At 39.2% G+C, this 26,603-nt stretch overlaps 1 protein-coding gene and 1 long non-coding RNA gene across 2 annotated transcripts; both read left to right on the top strand.

The window, feature by feature from the left end:
• Positions 287-26,603, top strand: SMIM14 (small integral membrane protein 14). The gene is made up of 4 exons (XM_021395738.1): positions 287-397; positions 15,639-15,687; positions 22,809-22,957; positions 23,515-26,603. The coding sequence occupies exons 1-4, from the start codon at positions 323-325 to the stop codon at positions 23,545-23,547; spliced, it is 306 nt and encodes a 101-aa protein (XP_021251413.1). The 5' UTR covers positions 287-322; the 3' UTR covers positions 23,548-26,603.
• On the top strand, positions 7,674-11,324 carry LOC110398253. The gene is made up of 2 exons (XR_002438285.1): positions 7,674-10,305; positions 11,004-11,324. It is a non-coding gene; the product is annotated as an uncharacterized LOC110398253 (long non-coding RNA).

The raw sequence follows: 26,603 nt of genomic DNA on the forward strand, positions 1-26,603 counted from the left end.
GTGTGGGAAAACCCAGGGGAGATAGGAAAAAAAAAAAATTTTTTTTGCAAAAAATTATTTTGATCTCTAAGGAAGCCTGCGTGAGACTCTGCTTTCAGCAACATCAAAATGCAACTGCACATACCAGACTTCTTTATTCATGCTGCCAAAGGAATAATAGGATTACCCTGTTTTGTTTTGCTTTTTCACCCTGGCATTAAATGAGCTGAAATTTGATGTGGGAGTCTCTGTAAAATAAGGTCAGTTGAAAAAGAGTTCATTGTACTTTTATTCTTACTCTTCTTAGGTGTTCACAGAAAAGTTCAGGTTTATCCCGAGAACCATGGCGGAAGGTGGATTTGATCCTTGTGAATGCATTTGCTCACATGAACATGCAATGAGAAGACTGATTAATCTGGTAAGGATAATATGAGAATATTTGTATTTGGAAGTGTGGTTATACAGACATTGCTTCAGCACTTGCACACTTGCAGTTGCTGATGTTTTTGGTTTTGCTTATTCAGTTGCATGTACAGCTAGAATCTCTATAAATGACTCTCTGATGAATATTTGAGTCCTTAGTAAAGATGATAGCTTTCTCTTGATTTCCCAGGGCTGTGTTTCTACAGCACTGGCATTATTTCTATTGGAATGTTTCTCTGTAACTAGAAAAGTCTGCACAAAAACAAAGAAACTATCCTGCAAACTCTCTGAGTTCAGAGTAATACCACACATATGAAATTCCACCTGCTCATACGGCAAGATAACGATGTCTTTATTTTTTGAACTGTGCTTTAAAAACTACTGAATTTGAGAAGCCAATGGTTGTGAGTACTGAGTTCTGTTTCATGTAATTCTCTTTGTGGATGTTCAAAAATTTGTTTTTATCCCATTTTCTTCCTTAGGATCTACATTTCCTTTTAAGTTACTGAGTATGCCAGATAGATACCTGTGCTCTCAGGAAGCCTGAATAACCTCATTTTTATTTTTTTAACATTATTCTGCTCAGAGTAATCAGAGTTCACCACAGATGTCCATAACACAGCGCTGCAGAACCTGTGCTACCATCTTTTCACTTCGGGCTTCTGGGCCCACATACCAAGAATGCTTCCTCAAAATCACATGTAGACCATATTACAGCAGCGCTGGAAACAAACAAAATAAAACCAGAACAACACAACTGGCTTCTCTCGGTGGGAGGGCTCAGTCACTGGCTGCAGCAGAAGGCAAAACCATCCTCTACAAGGACAAGAGGAAAGGCCCAGCACTTGTCTCACATGACCACGGAAATCCTTGTGCTATGCATCAAAGCTGGTTTGTCAGACAACTCAAATCTGTATAGTGCCCCACTGTACAGAAGCTTAAAATGACACCAGACAAACAGAGCATTTTTGTATGGCTGATTCCATGTGCTTCATGGGACTGATAATATTTCCCTTTGGTAGATTCCAAGTATGGTGCAGCTTATGCTTGCCTGAGTCTCACAAGTCATGAGCGGTTGACTCGCTGTCTTATCTCATGACTCAGCTGGCAGCAGACATGTTTAGGGGATGTAGGTGCATAGAGTGAAAGGCAAGTGTGCCTATTTGCTAGCATTGACAGAATCATTCAGGCCAGAAACACCTAGGTCAACCTTCTACTCAGAGCAGGGTTGACAGTGAATTCAGACTGGATTATTCAGGGCTTTTATTCCAAATGAGTCTTGAAAGCCTTGAAAGATAGCATTTGACAGCCTCTTGGGGCAGCCTTCTCCAATATTTCACAGTCCTTTTGGTGAAGAATTTTTGTTCTGTCCACTGTTTTAGTTTAATGTATCATACCCTCTGCTATACACTACTGTGAAGAGCTAATCTCTGTCCTCTCAGTAACCTCTTTTAGATGCTGGAGGCTGCAGTTATATTAATCCAAAACAGTCTCTTCTCTAGGCAGAGTGAGCCCAGCTACCTCAGGCTCCCCTCACAGAGCAAGTCCTCCAGCCCCTGGTGAGCCTCTGCTGAATCCGCTTTGGTTTATGAACATGTCACATATAGGGGAGTCTGAGACTGGATGCAGGCTGAAGGTGCTGAGTAAAGAGGAATAGTTACATCCTTCTGTCTACTTATGCAGTTCTGAAAGATCACTGCTATTGGTTCAGCATTGTGCCAGTAAGTAAGAGACTTCTGTGGAGTCTTTGTGCCAGGGCCCAGCCATACTAGCCCATACTTTACAGCTAGGGGCCCAATTTCAAAATACTCTCCGCTTTCCCAGTCACTGCATGACTTCTGATGCAGTGAGAGCACATCACTGCGGCCACAGGATGTTGCTCAGCAGGGGCTGACCCTGAGAACCTGTTCTTTGCTAATTGTTTTTGTGAGAGAATAGCAAATACATTTTCTTTTGGACAATAATAACTCATATGCCCTTTGTCTTGCTTGTTGAATGATAGATGAGCTTTGTAATTCCCCTTTGCTCCCTGCTGCCCTCGCGTGGACATGTGTTCTGTCCCAGGAATTATTCTTGCCTAGTTCTTATGAGATATGTGCTGTGTGCATCTCTTGTGTTGACTCTGGACCTTGAGTCCTCTGGACACACGATAAGATGGTGCAGAGGAAGCTCCAGGAAATTGGGAGGGAGGAAGGAGAATGTGTGTTTGCTACTTTTTCCACTGGGGCTTGTCAGATGCAAATCCGAAGCAGTATGGCCCAGACTTTTGTCCATGCTTTTGCATTCCTCACCTTTTCCTTTTTTGCTGGAAGATACCTAAAGACAGTGGCATGAGTCAGCCAGTGCTCTTTTGCTGTGGTTGGAGGATTCTAGTCTATACCAATACCAGTCTAACAGTGTTCCTGTGTAGCTGCAAGAATTGAGTTTATTGCTCAGTGTTCAATTTCCGATAAGATCATATGAATCAACATCTGAAACCGTGAAGAGTAGTGGGAAATGCCAGATTTCATCTATTGTAAAAGACAAGACAGCTGCTAGTGAATATAGAAGAGCAGATCACCGGCTGCGATAATTCAGCAGAATCTAGAAAGGAAAAGTCTCATAACTTTGTCAGGGCAAGAGTATCATCTTCAAGTGACCCGTTGCATGATTTAGCATACTTGCTAAATCTCCATTATTGTATCTGTAATTTTGATGCTTCACTAAGTGTTTGCTTTCTGAGCTTTTTGTTCCGTCAGTCAAATGCACACAGTGTGAGAAAACAGGAATTCTACCATTCGTTTTAAAAGGAATCCTTGGGTATAGTTTTTCAATGCTGCTGAACTCCACAGATCTCAATGGAGTCTGGGTACCTACCAGCTCTGAAAGTTAGTTCCTCAAAATCATTCCAAACTGGGATGCAAGGAAGCTAGGTAGTCTGCCTAGCATGATGAGGAGGGAATCCAGCCACAGTTTATAGCCAGAATGGTTCCCTACTGCTACCTTGTTAATTCTTGTTGATAGGTGTAAAACACATGGGAGCACATTGGAATGATGTTGTTTGGGAGTACTTGTCAGGACCCAACAGGTTGTTGTAATTATCTCCAGACCAAGCACTGTAAATTCAGAAGTTTAGAGTTAAGATCAAATTTATTAGAAGAACAATGTAGTTATGAGAGATGCTCAAGAATGGAAATGGACTTTTAGAATTCTTCAGTGCAGTAGTTACATTATGCAAATACAACATGATTTATGTAAAGAATTTAATAACTCACTTTTGGGTTAGTAAAGTAATTACTTAGTAAAGTAATTTCACAGACGAATTTATTTATAACTGTATAGACCAATGCTGATAAGAATTAAGGTTTCTGCTAATTAAGAAGTTGCAGTGTATTCAGTTATGGCTATTAAATGTAGAGTTAAAATATACGTATTCAAATACACAGGATTTTCATTAGAGTTAACTGTATGGAAAATTTCAATGGTAGTGTTATACCAAGGGCAGTAGGAGGTCAAAAAGTCTGTTTACATTCTGAAGTTCTCTTTTTAACTTCTGAAGTGTGACTTCTAATTTCTAAGTTAATTGGTGCAATTACTTTGAAACTCTTATAAAATGTATTTGGTATTCCAAGTACAATAATTTGTGGATGAATACATTATAATTTTGTATAGATAAAATATAGTTTGTCTCTACCCCTAATGTATACTTCAGTTCATCTTGTCATTACAATTTATTACGTTAATGCTTATTCAAAGAAAAAGCCTTGTTATTGTCATTTAAACTCTTCCTCTCTGCTACTAGCAATACCACAGAAAGTTACAAAGAAACAAGCAGTTTGTTTTAAAAAGCCTAACTATTGCAAAGCTATGTGGCTTAACTATTTTTCTGTCCTTCTACTTGACTGAGTGCAGTTCTGTTTTGTCTCCTTTTCTTAATTCGTAATACTATAAAGGTTTTACAAACAATAGATTGTGTATCTTTAATGTGCATGACATTTGTAAAGATTTTTTACTGCTTATTAGGTTAACTGGAAGATACCATTCATACCCACAGTTCTTACAACTTGTACACAGTTGCATCAGTGGCATTGAGTTATCTTCTCCTAAATGTTCTGTCATTTTTCCTGAAGTGGATTTGTCAGGGTTCTCTTTGGTATTTTGCACATAGTAAACTCCTGTAGCACGGCCCTCCTAAATAATAAGCAGCTATTATGATTTCCAAGTATTCCTAGCAAACAACAGAATCTCAAGTCTTTGACTGGGACTTCGTAAATATCATTTCCAGTATGTAATACCCATTGCACCATCTGTTGTGATTTGGAGTTGTTTAACAATTTGACTATTGTACATTGGGTTCACTATTTACTCTACGGATATAGCAGATAATTGGGAACTTCCATACAAGGAAATAGGCACTGAAGAAAAATATCACCAGATTTTCCACCCTCTGCAGATACATAAGAGTTATTAAGAGACAATAACAGATCTGTTAGCTTGCATGACTTTATCTCCTGTTCTGTCTCCTCCATCTACAAAACTTATTTTGACAAGAAGAGCTAAAGTTCAAGAGGGAAAAACAACAGACATTAAAAATACTTCAATCGGGGGGACTCAGTTATACAAGAGGCCAGTTGTTTGAAAGAACCAAGTGAAAGATGTTCTTGAGGCATCATGTGGAAATTATTTCTGTCTTAGTTGTGGCAGAGGATTGCAAACCTCTGGATTATAATGTTGTTATATTTAAATTTTCATATTTCCCTTTTTTGAATTTCTACTGCAAAATGAAAATCTGATCACACTATGTTACTCCTCCAAACTTCTGTGTTCTCTGAGTAAGCATGTGTGATCCATGATTCCTAGGTCCAGTACAAGTCTGAAAACTAGACTGAAACCACAGTGTATGTGTTTGGGATAATCATGCAGAGAGCATCTTTCATGGAGCCTGAGATGGGTGTATGACTACTTAAAGTTGCTAGAAATGTCAAAGTGAGCCAATGGCACATAACTTTGTATGACATAAAGGTCCCTTTTTTCTGCTTTTTTTTCTCTGATACGATATTATTTGATTTAGAATTTTCTCATACTAGGTTCTACAAAAATGAGCAATATGTTCCTTACCCAAAGCATTTTTAGTTCTGTAATACTGTAGGACCCATTCTGATGAACTGCCAGCAGTTCTGCCGAGATATGATGGCCTTACAGACTTCTATGGGAATTACAGCTTTGTGCTATATTCTTCTGTAGCTAATTGCAGAGTAATGGCCCATGTCTAGTTATGTTACTTTATCGGAAGGCTTGAATGTCTCAAAAACTCTGGAGAATACAGAGCAAATATATATGTCTTTATTTTAATCTGCCTCATATTTTGAGGTGTCTTTGGATTTTTATTGCAAAAAGATGCAAATTTTCAAGGTATTTCAGAAAAAAAATGGTTCAAATGTTCTTCTGTCGTAATTCTCTTGGCTGGGTCATTTTAGTCTTGTTATCATAAACTCGCATGGTCTGGAATAGTATCCAGCATAGCCATGAATCCTGGCTGAGTGAGACCTTGTGCAAACAGCACAGAATAAACACAGATGACTAAAATAGATCCGCATTGTGTGCTTCAAATGGTTCAAAAGTTCTCAAGATGTCAGCACAGATAAGCCTGGCTTAAATAGTCCTTCAGGCTTGCAGCAAGAATGAGCTACCTTACTGACGTGGCCTTCTATTGAAAGCAGAACAGAACTACCCTGAATGAATTTGTGATACCTTAAGGTGACCTTCTAAATATGGAAGTCGGCCTGGAGACTTGTTACACGTTCTGTGGCATTTGCCTTCCAAATTCTTCTAATAGCTGTTGCTACTGCTTCCTGTGTATAGCTCTTAGCCAGGCAGCCAGAGAGCATGAAATTACATTTTACTCTTACTGTCCCCTTTTCCACCCAACCTGTGCCTTCAATTCCTGGTTTCTTGTAGCCCAGGGTGATTCAGAAAGGACCTTTTGCAAGAGCTGAACATCAGGCTGCTCATTAGGACAAAGAAGAAACTATCATCCTTCTGAGATGCAGGAGAGAGTCGTGATGCACCTCCTAGGTCACTGAGCCAAAAGAATAAAACATAAAGAAATAAGGGAATAAGAATAAGAAAAAATAAAGAAATAAGGGTAGAGTGGCAGGATGCAAGCCTGTCCTAAGCCCCCTTTGCCCAACTGAGTTGCTCACTGGGTGCTCGAGGTGCTGGCACTGCACAAGTTAAGGCCTCAGAAATCACGTGCTGCTAATAGTCTGTGAACTAAAAACTAATTCTAGATCAAGCAGTATAAATGAAGGCTATTTTTCTAGACAGATGAGTGTTTTAAAAAAAAAATGCCATGAAGAAAGGTGTCTACTTGGGTCCCATCAAGTCAACTTTTTTCCTATATGGAGTTAAGTTTTAGGACCTCATTGAAAGTTGAAGGTGCCTTGTATTTCCCATTCCTAAGTCTAGCAGCATGATAGAAGCTGCTGCTTTTTAACCTCTGTGTGTGTGTACATATGCATATACGTAGGTCAGTCCAAAGGTAATACATCCTATTTATTTCCATGAAAACTGCAACAGATAAGAAGAACTTAATTACACCATTTAACAGAGCAAATTCTCAGCTACAAAACACTGTTTTTCAACAAAACCACCACCATTAGCTATGCATTTTCACCAGTCATGAATAAGAGCCTGTAGGCCACACTCTTAAAATTATCTGCAGCAGCGGAGGTGATCCACTGTTGAAACACATCACCCACTGCCTCACTGTGCTCACATCCACTGTTTGGTCTCCATAAAGATTCAGCAAGTGTTGATGAATGTCAATGGGTGCCATTTTCTCCTCATGGAGGAGTTCAGTGACACACCTTTGCTTCATACACACCTCCAAGTCAGATGCCATTTTGTCAGAGTGCCCCTCTGCTGCCATCTGTCACATGGCAACAAAACGTAGTGGAATTCTGGCAGGAAGGTTCAACCTCTACTGCCCTCCCACCACCTCTGACATCATGGGTCAACATAATAAAACAGGAGGCATTACTTTTAGAACAGCCCTCATGTCAGGGATTGGAAGGGACCTCGAAAGATCATCTCGTTCAATCCCCCTGCCAAAGCAGGAATGCCTAGATTAGGTCATCCAGGAACACGTCCAGGTGGGTTTTGAATGTCTCCAGAGAAGGAGACCCCACAACCTCTCTGGCCAGCCCATTCCAGTGTTCTGTTACCCTTACTGTGAATAAGTTTTTTCTCATTTTTATGTGGAACCTCCTATGTTCCAGCTTGCACTCGTTGCCCCTTGTCCTATCAGTGGATGTCCCTGAGAAGAGCCTGGCTCCATCCTCCTGACACTGACCCTTTACATATTTATAAACATTAATGAGGTTACCTCTCAGTCTCCTCTTCTCCAAATGCTATATATAAGAATAAATGTATTGGTAAATACATATATAACCAGTAAATTTTAAAAGTTATATTTAAATATGCTATAAATATATCTATGTGTAAATATATTACACTTAAATACATGCATTTATAAAAATATAATGTCTCAGTCACCCCTCATGACTGTCTTAAAATAGAGGTTGTGTGGTATGACAATATTACAATTAGTGTAAAAAAAAAAAAATTCTGGCAGCTTGATATTCCAGCAATAGTTGTTCGTTGATGGAAGCTGTGTGATGGATGCCTGAACTCGTGCTGTGTTATAGCCATCTCATTTGAGGAATGTTGTACTTTATTTCTCAGGCCACATATGGATGTAATCAACGCTCACAACAAACTGGTAGAACTCCTAGTTCTAAGCCTTTTCCTTGAAGGCTGTCTTCACGGGAGCATGTTTTTCATTTCAGCTGAAATGAAAAACCCAAGAAAACCCAATAGTGTATTCTGTGTTTGTATTTTAGATACAAGTTTGTTAATGATGTCTTGGGAGATATACTTATGTTGTTCATGAATATTCTCAATGTTTTCTGGAGTAACATCGTTCCGTAACTTCTATCTTACCATTTGCTGTCTAATATTTCGTGTCATCAGAGGCTCTGTGAGCTTCTTATGGTGACTCTGACTTTCACACTACTTCATCTTCTTTCACGTGACTCTCTTTTTCTGCTAATTCATTCTGCTTCACGTTCATCAAGGATGTCAGTCATTCCCAGGCCCTCAAGCCCAGCAAAATTATAAAATGAGATGCCAGTAAAAGTTATACAATTGGAGGAAAATGAGGGAAGAGTTGACAAGGTGGATCTATGTGGCACCAAGGTGAATCAGCAATCCTGGGAGAAATGAGAAAACAAGAAGGAACAAGCTCTTGCCCAGATCAGGGTTCCAGTGCATTCACACTTACTGCTGCATCTTCGTCCATAAAATGTCGTGTCTTTTAGTATGGAAGTCAGTGTAATGTTCTCCCTCTGACATAACTGGATGGTGGCTCTGAGTCTCAAGAGTTGGTTTGTAAGCTAGGAATGCTGCTCTGAAAGGTACCATCCATTATTTCTTCAGTGTTGCTGTGGGGGAGAAAATTGTTTGTCACCATACAGCACCAAACTCAATATTTTTGTAGCAGTCTGTTACTCTGTCCCACTATGAGCATGCATTTATTTTCTCTTAATTCTGCGCTTGCTCATAAAAATGTGGGAGGTGGGAAGGCGGTGTTCACTGTTTTCTTTCTTGTATCTCTAAGATAAGCAAATGCAATTTAAAAGACAGTTTAATTCCATGCCCTTCTTTCCACCTTATTTTGCTCTTATTTCTGTTGGCCAGCTTGTAGCAGAATAATGCATGTAGGCGTCAATTTTATGCATCTTTAAATCCGAACTCTGTGGATAATACTTCAGTTTGATGTGCAGCCTGGCCCATATTTGGGACTGGCCTATCGTACCACAGCAATTTATTTATCACGTTGTTTACTAAATCATTCATATACTTTGGATGTGGCTGCCAACAAAGTTTAAACAGTGATTTCATTACCCAGAAGCATCAGATCCCAATCAGGAATATGTCACGGGGTTGTCATCCTCTGGCATAGTTGGAGAGAAAAGGCAGAGCTTACAACTTATCTGAATTGCAAAAAAGGTATCTTCACAAGGGATGATATTTTGCCTTTATTATCACACAGAATTTTCTATCAACAATCTTTATGGTTCCATTTTAAACTTACTTTTATTCATGGGATAAATGACCACATCATTAGTTATTTGTCCTTAATTCCCTACTTACCTGTCCTCTTCCTTGCCACCGCTATGCATTTCTGTCTTCTTATCTTGGTACCTAATTTATCTGTTTCTTTCACACATTTCTCTGGGCTTTCTTCCACTGCAGTCTTTGGTATGGGAATCTTTTCTTGACCTGGCACATAAACTTGCTAATTTTTCAGTCATGACTTTTCTGAGGACTTATTTCTGCTTTGAGCAATTTCAGAAGTTTCTCTAAAAGGCAGTAGTTTTAATTCTTGCTACATAAACAATTTATTTTCAGCTCATCTGCCACTGACAGTAGACTTCATTGATTATTGCCTTGTGCTCCCGCTACTAGTCTTGTTCCTCTTGTTTCCTTACCTATTTATTACACTGTTTTAAGAGTTGGGAAGTGCTTTTGGACAGGGATTATGCCACTATTTCTTCTGGGAAATGATGAACTTGTGAGCTGTGTCATCATCACTCTCTTCCTGATATTTGTCAACTTTATGCTTTGCCTTTTTTTTTAACCCTAATAATATACTTAACTCTTAAAAAGCTAAAGTTTACCTCAAGAATTTGCTGTCAACTCTAATGAAAAACACAGTTTTTCTGAGCAGAGATTGCAGGACCAGTCCTGGGGTTTGTGGCACTCCCGGGCAGCAAATTCCGAAAAGTCATCTGGAGAGTTTCAGAAAAGTCTTCTGAAGAGGAAGTGAGGGAGCTGACGCAAGAAGAAGTTACTGTGAAGGTGGGCAGATGTCTGAGTCCTCCACAGTAGCTGTCTGTGCTGAGTGGGAAATGCAAAGCAGCGGAACTTCTTTCATAGGAAGACTGAAATGATCCCAGAGGCTGAGGTCACTGTATTGGAAAAACGAGTTCTCTGTTGAGCTAGACGAAGCTGGTTCACTGGGCTCGCTGCTTCGAGCAGCTAGCGTGCATGAAAAGTTCACGCCCTGACTTCACCGCACAGCAGCATGTTTGTCTGCTCCTCCATTAGGCTTGCATGGGAAAAAAAATAGAAACTTCACTCATTACAGTAGCTTCAGAAAAAAATTTCCAAAGCTGATAGTGGGGCCACTTTGCTGCGGCTAGTCATGCTTTGACCGCTGCTAGGGACTATGGAGGGTGGTGGCTGTCATTGCTAAAACCTCTGCTGGCTTCTGTCAGCACGGCATGATTTGCAGCAGGACCAGCCAGGCTCCAGGCATGCTCAGAGGGTGGGTGCTCTTGACGCAAAACCAACAGATACTTCATATATACTTCATATGACGGATACTTCATATATTTTATCAGGGAGTGGGACCTAAACACTGCTGTATTAGTGTGAAGTGGGGCTGCAAGCTCTGTCTCCTGTGCAAAAAAAAAATAAAAGAAAGAGCTACTTCAAATTTGAACTGGGAGCCATTTTAAATGTGCTGCTTTTCTTTTTTTTTTTTTTTTCCTCAGTGCAAAATTTATTTGAGCGTCCTGGGAAAGACTTTTCTCTCTTACCGGTAAAAGCACCTCCATTTCTTTTTTGGTTCTTTTTCTTGGCCTTTTGTCAGGACTACAGTCAATAGATGTCGGCAAGCAGACACTGATTTACCATAACTCAGCCCCCAATGCCTCCCAGCTGCAAGAAGCTTTTTATGAGGGGCTTCATGTAAACCAGATACTCATATTGACCATGAGTTCTTGTGGTGTGTGGATTATTAATTTAAATTGTTTTACATTGTTCAAGATTTTAAATGTACTTTGAAGGAATTAAAGTTTACAGTTGAATTGTAAGTAATGTGCATACATTTGTACTTAGTACTTTTACTTATATTGCCTGCAAGTCTGTACTATACAAAAACTAAGGAGTAGGGAGCCTTTTCGTTTTAGTGCTCCTTATAGCTTGTGCATACCTCATTTTGGGATAAACAGTAAATTAGTTCATTAGTTCACGTGCACCGAGACATTTGTTATATTTGGATGACAAACTGCACAGAGAATGTTAAAATTCAGGTATAAAACTTGTCATTTATGTAGCAGAAAATAAGGATTTCTATAAATGTTTAGGTTGTAACATCTGCCACTCTTTCTTCTTTTGTTGAATCAGCTCAGGCATTTCACTCACCTAATTTCTGTGTTCTTTTTAAGGGCCTGATCCGAAATATACTGAAAAAATACGAAAAGGCTGTTACTTGATTTGGGTGGGCGTCAGGCCAGGCAGTCAGCTGTCTGTCACTCACTACATTCACGCTTTTGAAAACACTAGAATCTCTGAAATACAAATAAAACCCAAATCACCCTTGATAATACTTGATGTCTTTGAAAGTATGAGTTACGCTTATCCTAGGAACCACTTCTCTCTTCAGATTTTCCTCTTTGGCTCTGTAGTGCTCCCAGCTGTAGCAGTCCTGTGAGCATCTTAAGGTCAAGCCTCACCAGTAAAACTGAGCAACTCCTTAACTGAAAAAGTAGAGTGTATTTGAAAAGTCTTTTTGTGGGTTTTGTTGAGAAGGAAAGTCCGGTTCAACTTTTTACTGTTATTGCACAAATGTTCATCCGAACTCCCCCTACATGTCAGAATAGAAAACCTGACTACAGAGGATGGTTTATTTCCAGCCCCTCTAAATTGCTCTTTTTTTCAATTCTCTGACTACTGAACTGTCTCACATTCAAATTTTTATCAGGCAGCTGCTGTGTCCCCTAAGGAGGATACAGTTGTCAGGAAAGAGATAATCGCTAGGCAAAGGAACAGTCATGTTTCAGCAAAAGGTATTACCTTTTCCAACTATTCACCTTAGGTAAGCTTTTCATGCATGTGCCATAATCTTTTCTTGTCTTTTGTCTAATATAGTGACTGTAAAATATCAAATTTGTACTGGGTTACAGAGTTGCAACCTATTTCACCTAAGAGAATTGAGGAAAACCTATTTTTACTGCTGCTTATTTTCAATCATCTGCCATGTTTCATCCCAGAAGAACCGCACATAGCTTGTCATTGAGACAAATTTGTTAGGTGGCATACAGAGCACTCCTACAGCTTGTGCTCGTAGGATAGGGAAGTTTTACGTGTATAGTTGGGAAGGAAGCGAGCATGAGGAGATAGTTGAGTGGGCTTTGTCTTCTCTTCTTTGGCTTCTCAAAGTCTCAGTGGGCAATGATCCTATGCTGTCAGTCACATCTTCTCTGGCACAAGTGGATTTCATAAGAAATTTTTGAATTAACCAGAATAGTTAATTTTCTAGGAAATATTTTTATTGCTGCATATGAATGCACAGAAGCTATGCAGTGTAATTTTTTAGCTGGGATCATTAAATCTGCACTATTATGTGGTTATGTATTGTTTTCAATTTAGAGGAATTTTATGTGTATTATTAAAAAAAACCTATAAAAATGCAGTTTTATCCTGCTTCTTTCTGTAACTATTTCACGTAGTAAATTGAGGTTCCTAAACCAACCTTGTACCATCAGTTTCTCAATCACCGTGGAAGAAATTGAATGTTTGTTTTCTCAGTCCTTTGGAAAACGAAGTCCTATTGTCAGAGTATGGGTGATTGTGCTTTGTAAAAGTTCATCTCTACATTGTTCCTCCATACATAACTACGCTTTTTTCTATATTGGCAGGCTATTATATTTTTTTCTTTTTCAGCAGAGATCTGTAGAGCAATTCCTAATGGCATTTCTCACTTAGTGAAATATTTCTGTCATTGGTGTTTCCGGTAGTGCTTGTCTTGCTAGAGTTTTGAAGCCCGTTCTGACTTTTGAGAAGTCCCCAGGTTTGCTGATGCGATAAAACTCTGTATCTTACAGACAACAAGCAAGATCCTAACATCAGACATCACCATCTGGGCCCACAAAATCTCAGGGCTTTAATACTTCTTGTGTCTTGAGCAGGTGGCATGCTGCATCAGCAGGCATTTTCAAGAAGAGTGGGGGCTTTTGAAGCAGAAATGGCGATACAAAATGTGTAAACCACTTTTGAGATGGCTTTTATAGAAACATTAATGACGTGGTTTTAAAAAGTTGTATTTGGACAAGTGTAACCTATGGAAATGGAGGTAGATAACATAGTAGCTGGAGAACCCCAGGGTGGTGTTGCCAGTTTGGACAAACGAGACAGCACTGTCCCTAGCCATCGTAGGGACAGGGCAGGGACAGGTGAATGTTATATGCTGGCCGACCTGCACTGCGTTTCTGATCATATACTTATTACCTATCTTAATTCTGAGCATAATTCTGTGTTGAAGAATACCTGCAAACTGCAGGCATTTTACAAATCAGGGATTATAATTAAGCCCCTTCCAGTGTTAATCCCTTATAAGAGCAGAAGGTGTGTTGTTGATATTTTTAAAATGGGGTCATAGCAATATCCAGTCTTCTCAGTTCAGGAGTGTCTTGGTGTCAGATATTCCAGATTCGTACTATCTGCTAATGTAAAGCCTCTACCTTGAGAAAGACTCCCAAAGGTTGAAAATAAAATGAGCTTTTATTGTTATGCAAGAAAGCCAGGGAGTATGCATGCTTTGATACTTTTTGATGATATTTTCTGGTAAGATAAGTGTCATAGAATCATAGAATGACTTGGGTTGGAAGGGACCTTTAAGGTCATCTTGTTCCAACCCCTGTGCTACAGGCAGAGACACCTCCCTCTAGACCAGGTTGCTCAAAACCCCATCCAACTTCCAGAGAAGGGCATCCGCAGCCTCTCTGGGCAACCTGTTCCAGAGTTTCACCACCCTTGCAGTAAAGCATTTTTTTCTATCTAGTCCAGGACTGGATGCAGTACTCCAGGTGTGGTCTCACGAGAGCAGAGTGGCAGAATCACCTCCTTCGACCTGCTGGTTACACTTCTCTTGATGCGACCCAGGATATGGTTCTGGGCTGCAAGCACACATTGCCAGCTCATGTTGAGTCTTTCATCAGCCAACAAAGTAGAAATCATTTGCTTTAATTTCCCCTGCTGCTGCCTTTAACTGTAGAAATTGCGGTAAGGTGATACCCAAAATTCCCAGTACTTCCTAAAGAACTTTTTGGTAGTCCCAGTAAATTTACTAGCAGGTATTTATAGATTAATCAGAGGATGAATGTTATCAGTCTCTAATGACTTTTTTTTAAAAATTCTTTCTCAATTGTGCTAGTCTTTGAAGTTCACTGTAATTAAAGGAGTTTAAAGTTTCCTGAGTGTCTTCCTCCCACAGTTGCTCAACTGTTTATTTCGTGTGCTTTGTGTAATATTATGACTACATACAGCTAAGAACCATATCAATGATGCCAGTGCAAAGGGAAATTGGGTTTGTAGAAATTATTCACCTATTTATTTCATATGGAACATCTATCGTGCATTTGTGTATTTACAATAAACAAATAATAAACAGATTAGCCTGTTGTGACAAGATGTATTGGGATTTGTGACATTACTGTGAGATAAAACATGTCAAAACAGAAATCTTAGTTCTAACCAAGGCATCACAGCCATTCTGTGATTTTAGAACTGTTATTTTTGATCAGTGTAGTTTACCTAAGTAGGGAATAGAACTTATTTCCATAATACAGCAGATTAAATCCCATCCATCTAACCTCTCCTGATAAAGAATATAATATTTGTCTGTCTCTAGGAATTCTGTCATCAATAAAATAGTTATACTGATAGGCAGGTTGTCCAGTGTTGACTTTTCTTACAATTAGCAAGCTTACCTAGTTTGTAAATGCAGTCATCACAGTTATGCGTGGTAACAGTGTTATAATTTTTATCCATAAATAAGCAGGTAAAACAGTAAGATACAAATTAAAATCAATTCTTAAAAGATCTTAGATGGAGTGATAGTAATTGATAAATTCAAATGTGAAACCTTAATTCTGCATCTCTCTATATAACCATTATCACAGTCTGATCATTTGTTGTTGGGTCAGTCAGTCACGTGATTTAAAGTTCCTGTGTAAATAGCGTTCAGAAACCACCTCAGCACCTGTGGTTCTTTGCACACCATAAGCTGTATGCAGTAAGAGTTACAATTTGAACTTGTGCTCTGATATTACACTGAATCTTGATTTTGGTACAAGCTGACCAAGTCTCATTGCTAACTGTCATGCCTTTCTTTTTCTCTGTTCTAGCTGAGACAATCACAGTCGTACTGCACAGACACAGAATGCCTTCAGGAATGTGAGTAACTGTTGAGATCAGGAGCATGGAAGTAAAATAAACAGCTGTAATTAAATGTTGTAAGAACATAATAAATGAAATCAAATACTGCAGTACTGAAACCATTATGTGAGGGAGGTAATTCCTGAGAATCTGTGACTCAGATTTAACATTTGTACATGAGACGCATCATATGGAACGGGATGGTGAGCAAGTGGGAGATGTCAGTACACCAGCACCACGGCTGATCAAGCCCCAAGTATTACTGTATCTTACCACTAACTTGCAAGTAAGATGATCTAAAATTCTGTCGAAAGAGAGAATTTAGAGAAGAACTTTATTTTTCCTCCTCACTGTCATGGAAGCTGAATATCTCTGGATATTCAGCTAAGGCAGCTTTGGCTGGTAAGCTGATGTAGACCACAACTGCATTTCTGTTTGACTTGGTGGCTGTATGGTTAATGAAGCAGAGTACTGATATGTACACAGCAAATTTCACTTCCTTGAAATTTGCTGTGAAACACATCAAAAAACCTCCCAAACAATGAGCGTGACTGGGATAGTCAAACGTTACCAGCTTCTGCTGAGAAGTATAGCTGTGCAGAGGTTACACAGTAATGTGAATTTGCCCTGAGGCACTCTGTTTATGCTTTTCATGGTCTAAAGGAAACATCGCTAAGTGCTTATAAATAAAAAAGAAGTGGATCTGCTTTTCCTATATTGCTTTACTATATGAGTGAGCATATGAGCTCACTCAATTAGCCTGCATCAAGGACTACTGTAAGGCTTCCAGGGACCACCTGAGCAGTGCTCCTGAAAGTAGGAGCTGCTGTTGCTTTTCTAGAAGTGCTTGTGTTTCTTATGGGTCTGGGAGCTGGTAAAGGTTTCCAGGATCCTGGGGTGAGTGCATGCTTTCCTTCACTCTCATGTTCCTGCATCTTCACTCTACAGTAAGTCCTGTTCAGAGATGGGCATCTAGGTTGTACTTGCACTGTGTCTTCCCAGCGTGAAACACTCCCAGATTCACTGTCAAGATGGGCTGAATGGGAAAAGCTATGAGCTTTACCAGATACTCCCTGGGAAAAAAAAAAAAAAAAAGGTGTGGGAATCACATCTGCCATAACAATGCTACTGGCTGTACTTTTGCCTTAAGGGCTTTCCAAGTTAGCTGTATGTCTGGGACCTCAGTCATGACTCCTCCCACGAATGCACCTGTCCCTGTCCTTGGGAAGATGTTTTAGTCTACTTCCTTAGATGGTGTGTCTAGTTTCTTCTTGAATCTCAAGTTTTTTCTTGAATCCAGGAGAGGGAAATGCAGATGACAGGAGATGGGCTGTGCAGCCTTCTGAGCTGCAGTTCACAGCTGAAACCAAGCAATGATACATTCTCATTTAAACCTGAGGAGTCATCAATATTTATGAAGCTCTCAGGCTAAGGGCTGTATAAATGAGTAAGTTCTGTTATGTATAGACACAAAGCTTGTGGGATAGCTTTCAAGCTCTATAGTCATAGTACAGTGGAGATGTGAACGGTTTGTGGCGAATAGCTTTCCATCCTGAAAGAGATCCTTGCAATAACTGTCTGTGCAGATGCAGGCAATTTGGCAGCAATTGTTCCAAACCAGTGGCTTGTTTCAAAAACCCAAAGCAGAAATTATAGAGTAAATCCTCTTCTACATTATTATATTGCCTTAAATTTAGTTCCAGCAAAGGTATTTTTTTGCTGATGCAATCACAGTGACTGCCTATTTGTCGCATTATTCTGTGATTCTTCTGTGGTTCTGTGCTTGAGCCAACATGAGGTCTGTGAGACTCCCAGGAGTTAAAGTCAAAAATAAACAGACTGAGCCTGGAGAAGCTTCTAGAGACATTTTCAGACATAGATTAAAACAATTCTGGGTCAATCTTCTGTCTCTTGCTTCATTCCCTTTCTCTTCAGCTATATCATGATGAGCTTATGTTTGAGTTGGATCTCCTCTTTCCCAGGCTCCATTTTGTGTTACTTGCTGCCTTTGGTTCCTCATTTCCAGACCTCGATATGAAGAAATTTGTTCTACTCCCACCCATTTGCTCATTCCCCGGATTTGGTCTTCCTTTTGGAAGCACAGCTGGGAATGTTGTCATAGACAGATTCTTAAGTTGGAAGTTTGTGGAATAACTGATGAAATGCATGTGGTTTTGTTTTGGGAAACATCAGGGCTGTGGCTCAGCCTGTGTCACAGCAGCGTCATGTGTTGTGCTTGTGCTGTCGCTACCAGCTGGAAGTTATCAGGAACACCCTACACTGATTCTTCCTGAGTACACTTTGTTTCTTAACTCTTGGTATCAGATCTTTTTTAGATATTTGGAGCCAAATCAAAACAGTAGCACTAGCTGAAGTACAACACTCCCTCACTCACATTTCTGTGTTATTAGCTCTAAATTTTTATTTGCAGTTGTTAGCACCGAGATGTTGCAACAGTTACCTTGTGGAAAGTTTCCTACCAGGATTGGAACCACTGCTTTCAGATTTGCACTCTGATGTATGGGAGGAAATGAGCACCGCTTCAGAGAGCATTTGGACACTCTGCTTGGTGGTTGTTCTCTATCAAGATATCTGCTATGATGTAAAGCATGCATCAGAGTCTGATCACTTTTCCCTCCATTTCATTGAGTGCATTGGAGTGCACTTTCCAATTGCAGTATCAGTGGTTCATCCAGTCCAAGGAGGCTCTCCAGCTGCAACTGGGCTACTCTGATGGCTGGTTGCCCTTCAAAGTCATGCTACCCTGTGGAAAGAAATTAGAGGCCACCACCTGAGTTTATTCTCTGTGTTTGAGCAATTTCCAGATGTTCTGACCTGGATTTACCACATTCATATTTTGAACACTATTATTCTCAGTGCTCTACTAGTTTGTAATGTTAACAGTCAGAGATGACTGTCTGGAATGTTGTCTACCCTACTTCCAAATTTTTATGTATTTTAAAATGAATCTGTGACTCATCTTGAGTTGTACTTGTCCAGAGGAGTCACAGCAGCCTGATCTAATGGCATGAAATGTCTGCCAGCTCTTCCCTCCCTTTTCTGGTAATTCCCTTCTCCCTTCCTCCGCTCGAGTCCTCTTTGGCTCTCTTCAGTCTCCTTGTCCCTGCCTTTGAGTTTGTCAGCTTGCAGTGAATATCTGCTGAAGGTCCCACAGGCTCTTTGTCTTCCCTGATGATCCATCTGAAAAATACTTCTCTTCATATGGTTTCATTGCATTTCAGGCCAGGCTAAAAACACTGTGGAAAGAAGGTGTAAGTCAGAGAGCATACTTTTGCCTTTCCACATTGAAGTTCAACAGTTAAAAGCTGAACATCTAAGGAGGAAATAGTACTACAATGAGATGGCAGACTAAAAGCATCACAGAGATTGTACTTCTACAGTAAAAGAAATGCAGTCTTTCCTCTTTTTCTCTAGAGTGCAATCTCTTTGAACGAAAAATTGCACTTTAAGAGGAGAACTGATCTCTTGTAAGGAGTACTTAACAAGGCATTTGCTTATTTTAATTCTTGAGATTTCAGCTCCATGATCGTGATGTGGTTGACCTTCAATCTTCGGAAATTATTTTTCTGAAATTCTTCATTTTAGTGGCTTTGACTGCTTTACAGTAGGACATTAAATGAGGTGGCCACATAAGATTTTTTTTGCCTTCTTGTCTTTTTGTGGGGAAGACTAGTTTATATGGCCTTCTGTTGTACCTGTCAGTCTCTGTTTCTATAGGTGAAAGCAAGCCAAACAATTATATCTTGTACACAGAACAACAGTTGTGACTCACTGTAGTCATTATTTCCTATGAGAGGTAATCCCACAGTCTCAGTTCAGCCCCTCATAAAGCTTTCCCCTCCACAGAGATAACTGTAAAGAATTCCAAGGGAAGAACTGTTCCCAGGCTTCATTCAGAGTTACTGGGTAGGTAGGCGTGCTCAGCCCAAGGGTCCAGATACAATGAAAATAAAGACTTTGGGCTGGATTTGGTGGTCTGTGATTAGCCAGGTGTGAGACTATAAGCTTCATTTCTCTCAGTGACATGGCTTACAGGGGGGAAATATGTCGCAGCATTCCATAGCAATTGGTGTCTCCCACAAACGGAAGATTAAGAACTAGATTTTACTGTAATCAAAATGGATGGCGGCAGGGGCATTCATCTGTGAGATCAGGACAGGACAGTTTCCTAGTTATCTGGAGATATTAGAAAATATCACCCAGAGATACTCTTAAAGGTTAACCTTTAATCTTCAAGAAGTCAAAAGACAACCCCAAAATGACCCGCAAAATATCAATTGTAATTAAAATCACTTTGTGAACTCTCAAAAGATTTTTTCTACCCATCAGGATAAATTCCATCCTACTTGGTTTCAGCTTCACTCGGCTGTTCTTTATCCGTAAGGTGGTCTCATTTGATTATTTTGTGACCTCTGTGGTGGAACTTTTCATAGTGAAAGATTCCCAACTTCTACATACTATTTTTCACAGTAGCTGTAACAGCTTCTTGTTTGTTCTTTTGATTTGTGTTGCAAAGGTTGGAAAAGTGAGACTCACCCCATCTTTGTGAGGCTTTGCTTATCCTCACCTCCCTATGTCAAGAGATCAAAGTAGCAGATTCTGAAATATCTCACATCATTATTAAAACATATGGTCATTTGTAAATGAAGTGGCTTGAATAGTATAAACTGTATTGTGGCTTATTTTCGTATCTAGCATTCCTTGAGTAGGTAGTACAGGGCCAAGCTGTGTTAGATCAGCTGTTGTCTTACTTAGTCTAGAACATGTTTTGGCACATTTGGCTCAGTCCAAACTGTATTACAAAACAGGCTGGGTAGAAATTGTGTATTGTAGGAATCCCTGTGGTTTCCCACTGTGGTTCCTTCTACTGCTTTCCTTGACCTGTAGTGTGAGCTGAATTAGTAGCTTTTACTTACCCTAAATCTTGTTTAACCACGGACACTAAGTGCACTTGTGGCTCAGCAAAAATGGCAAGAAATTCTAAGAAGGCAACCTGACTAGTCCCTGTTTCCTTGCACTGTATGTGAAATCAAGTGTAACACGTCACCTGAATTTTCATTGCTCTCCTGAGCATACATACCAAAGCAGGTAGCTCAGGCTGTCCTATGTTAATAGGACCAGCTAATGTTGTCTGGAAGCTTAAAAGTAAGGCAGTTATTCATTCAAAGCCAAATTGTATGCTGCTTTGCTGGCCTTTGTATATAGTGAAGGTCATCCAAGATTTAAGATACTGTGAAGTCATATTATATATGCTTTCTGAGTCAGTCTTGTGTTAGAATTTAATGAATTAAAGGCTGAAACATTCTCATTTATTATCTTTGAACTACTCCTCATATATAGCACCTTTTATGGATTCAGACCTCCAGGAGAATTTTTGAGTGTGTACTATGTCAGTAAAGGACGACAGTACAAGAGCCCCAGTGTTCATTCAGAGAGCGCTGTGTGCAGAATAGCTGTAAGCTTCCCCACAGTGCCCTGCTTCTCTGTTTGAGCTGTGTTATGAGGAAACTGCTTTCAAAGAAGAGCCTCTGATAAAAGTGGTACCCAGTATGACAGTGATGGGGATGGTTCTTCAGCAGCAGCAATAGCCTTCAAGGAGATGACTGACTTATGCAGTTCACTGGGTATAAGTTATCTAACAAATGTTAAATAATAGCAGCTACCAACCAATAGTGCATCCAGCCTTGGCTCCAAAATGAGATGGTTTAAGGAACTGATGAAACAAGTGAAAAATCTGATGGGTACAAGTGTCCTCGTGTGTTAAAGGTTTCAGCTGGAGTAGTAAAATAGAATAGACCTTCTTGTTCTGAAGGTGATTTATTATAGCTTTGAATTAATTGCCTTTGAAAACAAGCAGCACTTAAAATCAATAATAGATTTTGTGGTTTCAGAAAGTGCATTTTCAGGAAGTGAGAAAAGAAAATTAGCCTTTTACAGTACTAAGCAAAGCGCTTTGATTGATGTAATTTTATGGACTAGAATATTACTTGCTTTATTGTCAGCATGAAAGGGAAGCTACTGATGAAGATGCTGATGAAATGAAGATGCTAATCTTGAGAATCAAGTTGAATTCCATGCTATGTCACGAATTTCATGTGTGGTGGTCAAGCCACAAGGTCTAACAGAAGCTATTAGTATTGGTCTGCTGTGTGAACACTGTTAGGTCACAGAACTACAGCACAGCTGAGGTTGACATGGACTTCTGGGTCCATCTGGACCAAATTCTGCTCAAGTAGGGACACCCAGAGCAGAGTGCCCAAGCACGTGTCTGGATGGCTTTTGAACATCTACAAGGGTGGAGACTTCACAACCTCTCTCTGGGCAGCTTGTGCCAGTGCTCAGTGACCTTCACGGTTGATTCCTGATGTTCAGCCTCCTGTGTTCCAGTTTGTGCCCATTGCCTCTTGTTCTGTCACGGAGTACCACTGAAAGGAGCCTTGCTCTGTCCTCTTTGCACTCTCCCTTCAGGTTTTTGTACAGATTGGTGACATACCCTGGAGACTTCTCTCCTCTAGGCTGAACAGTCCCACCTGGGGCTCTGCCCCATCATCCAGATAATTAATGAAGATGTTAGGTCCTTACATACTAATGTAAATAGAGCCATGTAAGTACCATAAGTCATAATTAGTTATTTGTACATTGGTTCACACTTCACCTGACAACATTATCTATAATTTGATTATTTGAAATTATATTTCAGAGGGGAAAAGTTGACATTTTCAAATGTGCAGGTATTTGCAAGACCTTCTTGGTCCAAAAAGATTAATCACCAGTCTAAGGGGATATTCTCAGTTTCATTTCCATGTGATTGTGTCTCAACATCTCAGTTAATGTAAACTAAGAAATATTCATAGCAATTCTGAGAATTTCAGTGAAGTCTTATGAAATGGATTCTCTCTTTTCTAAGAGATAAGAAATGGGGTTTTTAAAAGTGTAACACTAACAAAGAATTACTTGCCTTAAAGACAAGGAAGAACTAGTTAGAAAATTAGATTGAAAAATATTTTCCTTAGATTTATGTTTGGTTTTGGTTTGGTTTGGTTGTTGTTTTTTTTTTTCATTTTGAGGAAAGAACTGCTGTCACTCTGTTTTATAACTTGAGTTTTCCTTGTATGTAGTGCCAGGACCAAATTTCGCCGGTGACAATGTCGTCAGCTTTGCCATGGTAGTGATGGCCTGGGTTGTGATTGCATTTGTCTTGTTCTTGCTGAGACCTAGTAATCTGAGAAATTCCAGCACAGCCGGAAAACCCACCAGCCCACATAATGTAAGTGACTACAGTAGTTTAACTACATTTGGTTTTAATACAGATGGTGTTATAGTCCTTTTTTATTTCCCTTAAATTGTTTTTCATGTACTTTCTTCTCCATTTTCTTGGAACTCTATTAACAATGAAAATGCATAAAATCAAAGTGAATGTAGAATTGTGAAGGCCAGCTGCAAGGTCTGCCATGAGATGGAGCAGATCTAGGTGCCCGAGAGTTGGTTACGCTGTTCTCTGGATACTGTCTCTGGTTGGATCTGCCTCCTGCCTTCTTATGTGGCAATTTTAGAGATGTAGAGAAAATCACATCATGAAACTTGGGAAAGTGACCTTCACCCTAGATATAGGATCTTGGAAATAATCACTGCTGATGCATGAAACAGTATTGTTGTCTGATGCTCATATTCCTGGAGGTTGATAGAGGTCATGAAAGATCTGAAAGCACAATGTAACTCTCCCGAGTTTTTTTTTTTTTTTCCAATTGCTAAATTCTTCTGCGTGAGGCACTGTTCCTAATCCTGTGTGTGCTTTTTTTTTCTTTTCCTCTCTCCTTCCCCTAGGGACAAGAACCACCAGCCCCACCACTGGACTAGAGCTTTCAGCATCATAAAAGTTCAGCAGCTAAAACCTTGCACGACCAAATGAACGAAGTGACCAGATTACTGCAAAACTCCCTTCAGTACTATTGTTTTCTCATTTATATAGAGCAGAATTACCATTCAGCAGTTATGTTCATGAACTACTTTTAGCTACTTCAATTTTAAGTTAATTTTTGCTTTGTGTGTTACTACAATTCCTAGTAGATTATAATTTGAATAATGATAAGGCATTGCAGGGTTTTTTGGTTGTTATCGTAACTGCGGACATTCCACTCTGTGTCTTTCTGTTACAGCAATCTTAATTTCTTTGCAGTGGTTTCTGATATTAATGGAAAGAAAATTAAAATCCCTGTGCATCTATAATATTGGAAATAATTACTGATCTTTCTTCAGATAAATCCGTATTTTTTCTCCAGTATACTTTTAAGAGTTGTATTGTGGTTGCAACTATTATTTTAGTTATGTGGTGAAAAAAATGAAATCATTTTATACTTGCCCTGGTCTCTGGACCACTAACATAGTTTTCAGGGTTGTTGGCAAAAGCACGGATTTTCCACTAGAATTAAATAATGTGTGTGCACGCAAAGAAGTGAATGAGATAACTGCCACTGTCAAAGCCTAGACATACATATTGGGAGCTGTACACAAAAATATGATGCCACCAAAAATTAATTTAATCATGTTCCTTATTATTGATATATCTTATTCAATATATTGTCAAAAATATATATTTCAAAACCAGATTTGTTTACTTATTGAATTTATAAAAAAAAAAAATCTAAGTGAGAAGAACGTGGTAGAATTTTCTGTCCTTTAGTCTTTTAATAATCAGTATCTTAAGTTTTTAGCCATAATGTAGTGTATATTGAGCAGGAGGAAGTCATACCAAGAGGTTACCAACTTCTGGTATACAAAACATTCTGGATGTTCAGGTTTTTTCACCTGTATGTTATCAGCAATTCCTAACATTTCGTCCTTATCTACTGGTTGTAATTGTAGAATAACAAAATTGCAGGTGACTACATATGGCATGTCTTTTCCCTCTAATACTTGTGTGTATGTGTGGTGTGATTATGCGTGTGTACGTGTGGCTGTGCACGTACAGGTGCACATCTCCCATTGTGGCAAATGGGAACTAATTTTTTATGTACATTAATTTAAGAACATTTTAAAGATGTACAGAAAAGCAACACTGTATATTTTTCTTGATCAATATGAAAAAATGATGAGAATAACGTAAAGAACATTTTTATGTTACCAACACAAAGCTTCTTTCCATAACGGTCAGTAGAGCAGACAAATGGGGATTCAAGGCCTTACTCTAGAAACCTTTTTTTCTTGAGGACTTTAGTTACGGAGCTGAAGGGACTAACTGTTCAGATGCATAACGGTTTGTATTAATGGGCTCTCACAAAAATCTCACTTCAGATCCCGTGGTTGGCAGGCACGGGTTTTTCCTCCTCTGGGCAAACAGTGGGCCAGCTGAGCCTCCTTGTGAAGGAGCAGTGCAGACCTGAAGAACAGCTTCTGTAACTTTATGTAATTGCCCTTCAGATTTCTGTGGAATAGTGAGTATTTGTTAAAAATCCAAAAATCCAAACAAATAAGTTCTCTCAGTGACATAGGTGCAGTGCTATGTAAAGCAATGGAGTTGCAGCAGAGAAACTGAGAGTTTGTCCTGTTGTGTCTAAAGGTGTCCAGGCCACACTGTGTAAAGATGCCACTGGGACAAACAGTCTGACTGTGCTTGCTCTTTGCCTTCCTAGAAAGTTTATATTTGGGATACTATTTGGAACAGAAGAAGTAGTACAGAATCATTTTGTTGAACCAGAAAGATGTGTGCATTATCAGCTACGCTTACCTTTTCTCCAAGAACTTTTGGGCAGAATCCTTCTCCATTGGATGCAGAAAACAGGTTTCCCAACTGAAACAGGTTTCATTTCAGCCAGAGCAAGCCACTCCTCATCCTGCTGGCAGTTGGTGAGTCTTATAGCAGATGCTCCTCATTCATGAGGATCATTATTGCTTTTCTTAAATGTCCATGGGTGTATTTATAAAGCTCACTGTGTGCTCCCAGCTCTAGTGGTCTTGGCAAACAAACTTTTTGTTTAGAGTAATGTTGTGTTTTACTTCTAAATGAATTGTCCTTGCTTGAAATTCCTCCGAGTAATTGTCCCAGTGATTTTATGCCTGTATGCTTTCCTCATATAAATTGCTATTTTAAATTTTCTATGTAAAAGAAAAACATTGGAAATATTTTATTGTGAAATATTTTACTAAAGAGCCAGGCCGCTATCCCAAATCAAAATGTACGCCTTTAAATTCTGATATTTTCTCTAAACATAACCTCCAGATCACCACTCTTAATTAAAAATGACTAATGATAGGACTGTTTTGCCACTCTTATTTATGTTAAATAGTGCCTTACTCATCCGGTAGTTGCACTGAAGTTTGTGAAACTACTCTGAGATAATGTACTAGTAGCAGCTTTAGTAAGGGTGGCAGAAATCTGGCCTTTAGTGATGTAGTTTGCAATGGCATAACTGTATTATCTTGGTTCCACGTGCTTATGGTAGATTTTGAAAAGAAGGGCAGAAGAGATAAGTGGGATGCAAAGCTTCAGGTATGATTGATTAATTCTGCAATAAGGGTCTTAAGCTAAGTTAGTAAGAGACACAAGTTGTAGCAACTTGGGAAATATGGAGGAAAGTTTACAATTATACCTTAGCTTAGAACTTTGTTAAAACAATAGTATTTTTAGAGTCTGCTTAACACAATTATTATAGTCTAAAATGAGAAATTGTATGTATTCATGTATTGTCTGCAGATCACTTAACCTTCTAATGTTCATTATTGAAAAAGGAAGAGTGATGATGTGATGTATCTAATGTAAATCAGTGGTTTAAAATGTCTGAATTATGCCAAACAAAAAATCATCTGTGCCATTTGCGGTTTCCTAGTAATCTTTTACTGAGTATTTGGACTGGGATAAAGGGCTTGTACTATGCACTTTTTATTGACTTAACAAAATAAATAGCAATCATTAGTAA

This window comes from Numida meleagris, chromosome 4 (genome assembly GCF_002078875.1).
Source record: "Numida meleagris isolate 19003 breed g44 Domestic line chromosome 4, NumMel1.0, whole genome shotgun sequence".
NCBI lineage: Eukaryota > Metazoa > Chordata > Aves > Galliformes > Numididae > Numida > Numida meleagris.

What these genes read in the sequence shown, in the direction of transcription:
- SMIM14 (XM_021395738.1), top strand. Translation starts at nt 323, where the DNA reads ATGGCGGAAGGTGGATTTGATCCTTGTGAATGCATTTGCTCACATGAA. An exon ending in TGAGAAGACTGATTAATCTG is followed by an intron (nt 398 to 15,638) that starts GTAAGGATAATA and finishes TCTCTGTTCTAG; the next exon opens with CTGAGACAATCACAGTCGTA. An exon ending in CACAGAATGCCTTCAGGAAT is followed by an intron (nt 15,688 to 22,808) that starts GTGAGTAACTGT and finishes CCTTGTATGTAG; the next exon opens with TGCCAGGACCAAATTTCGCC.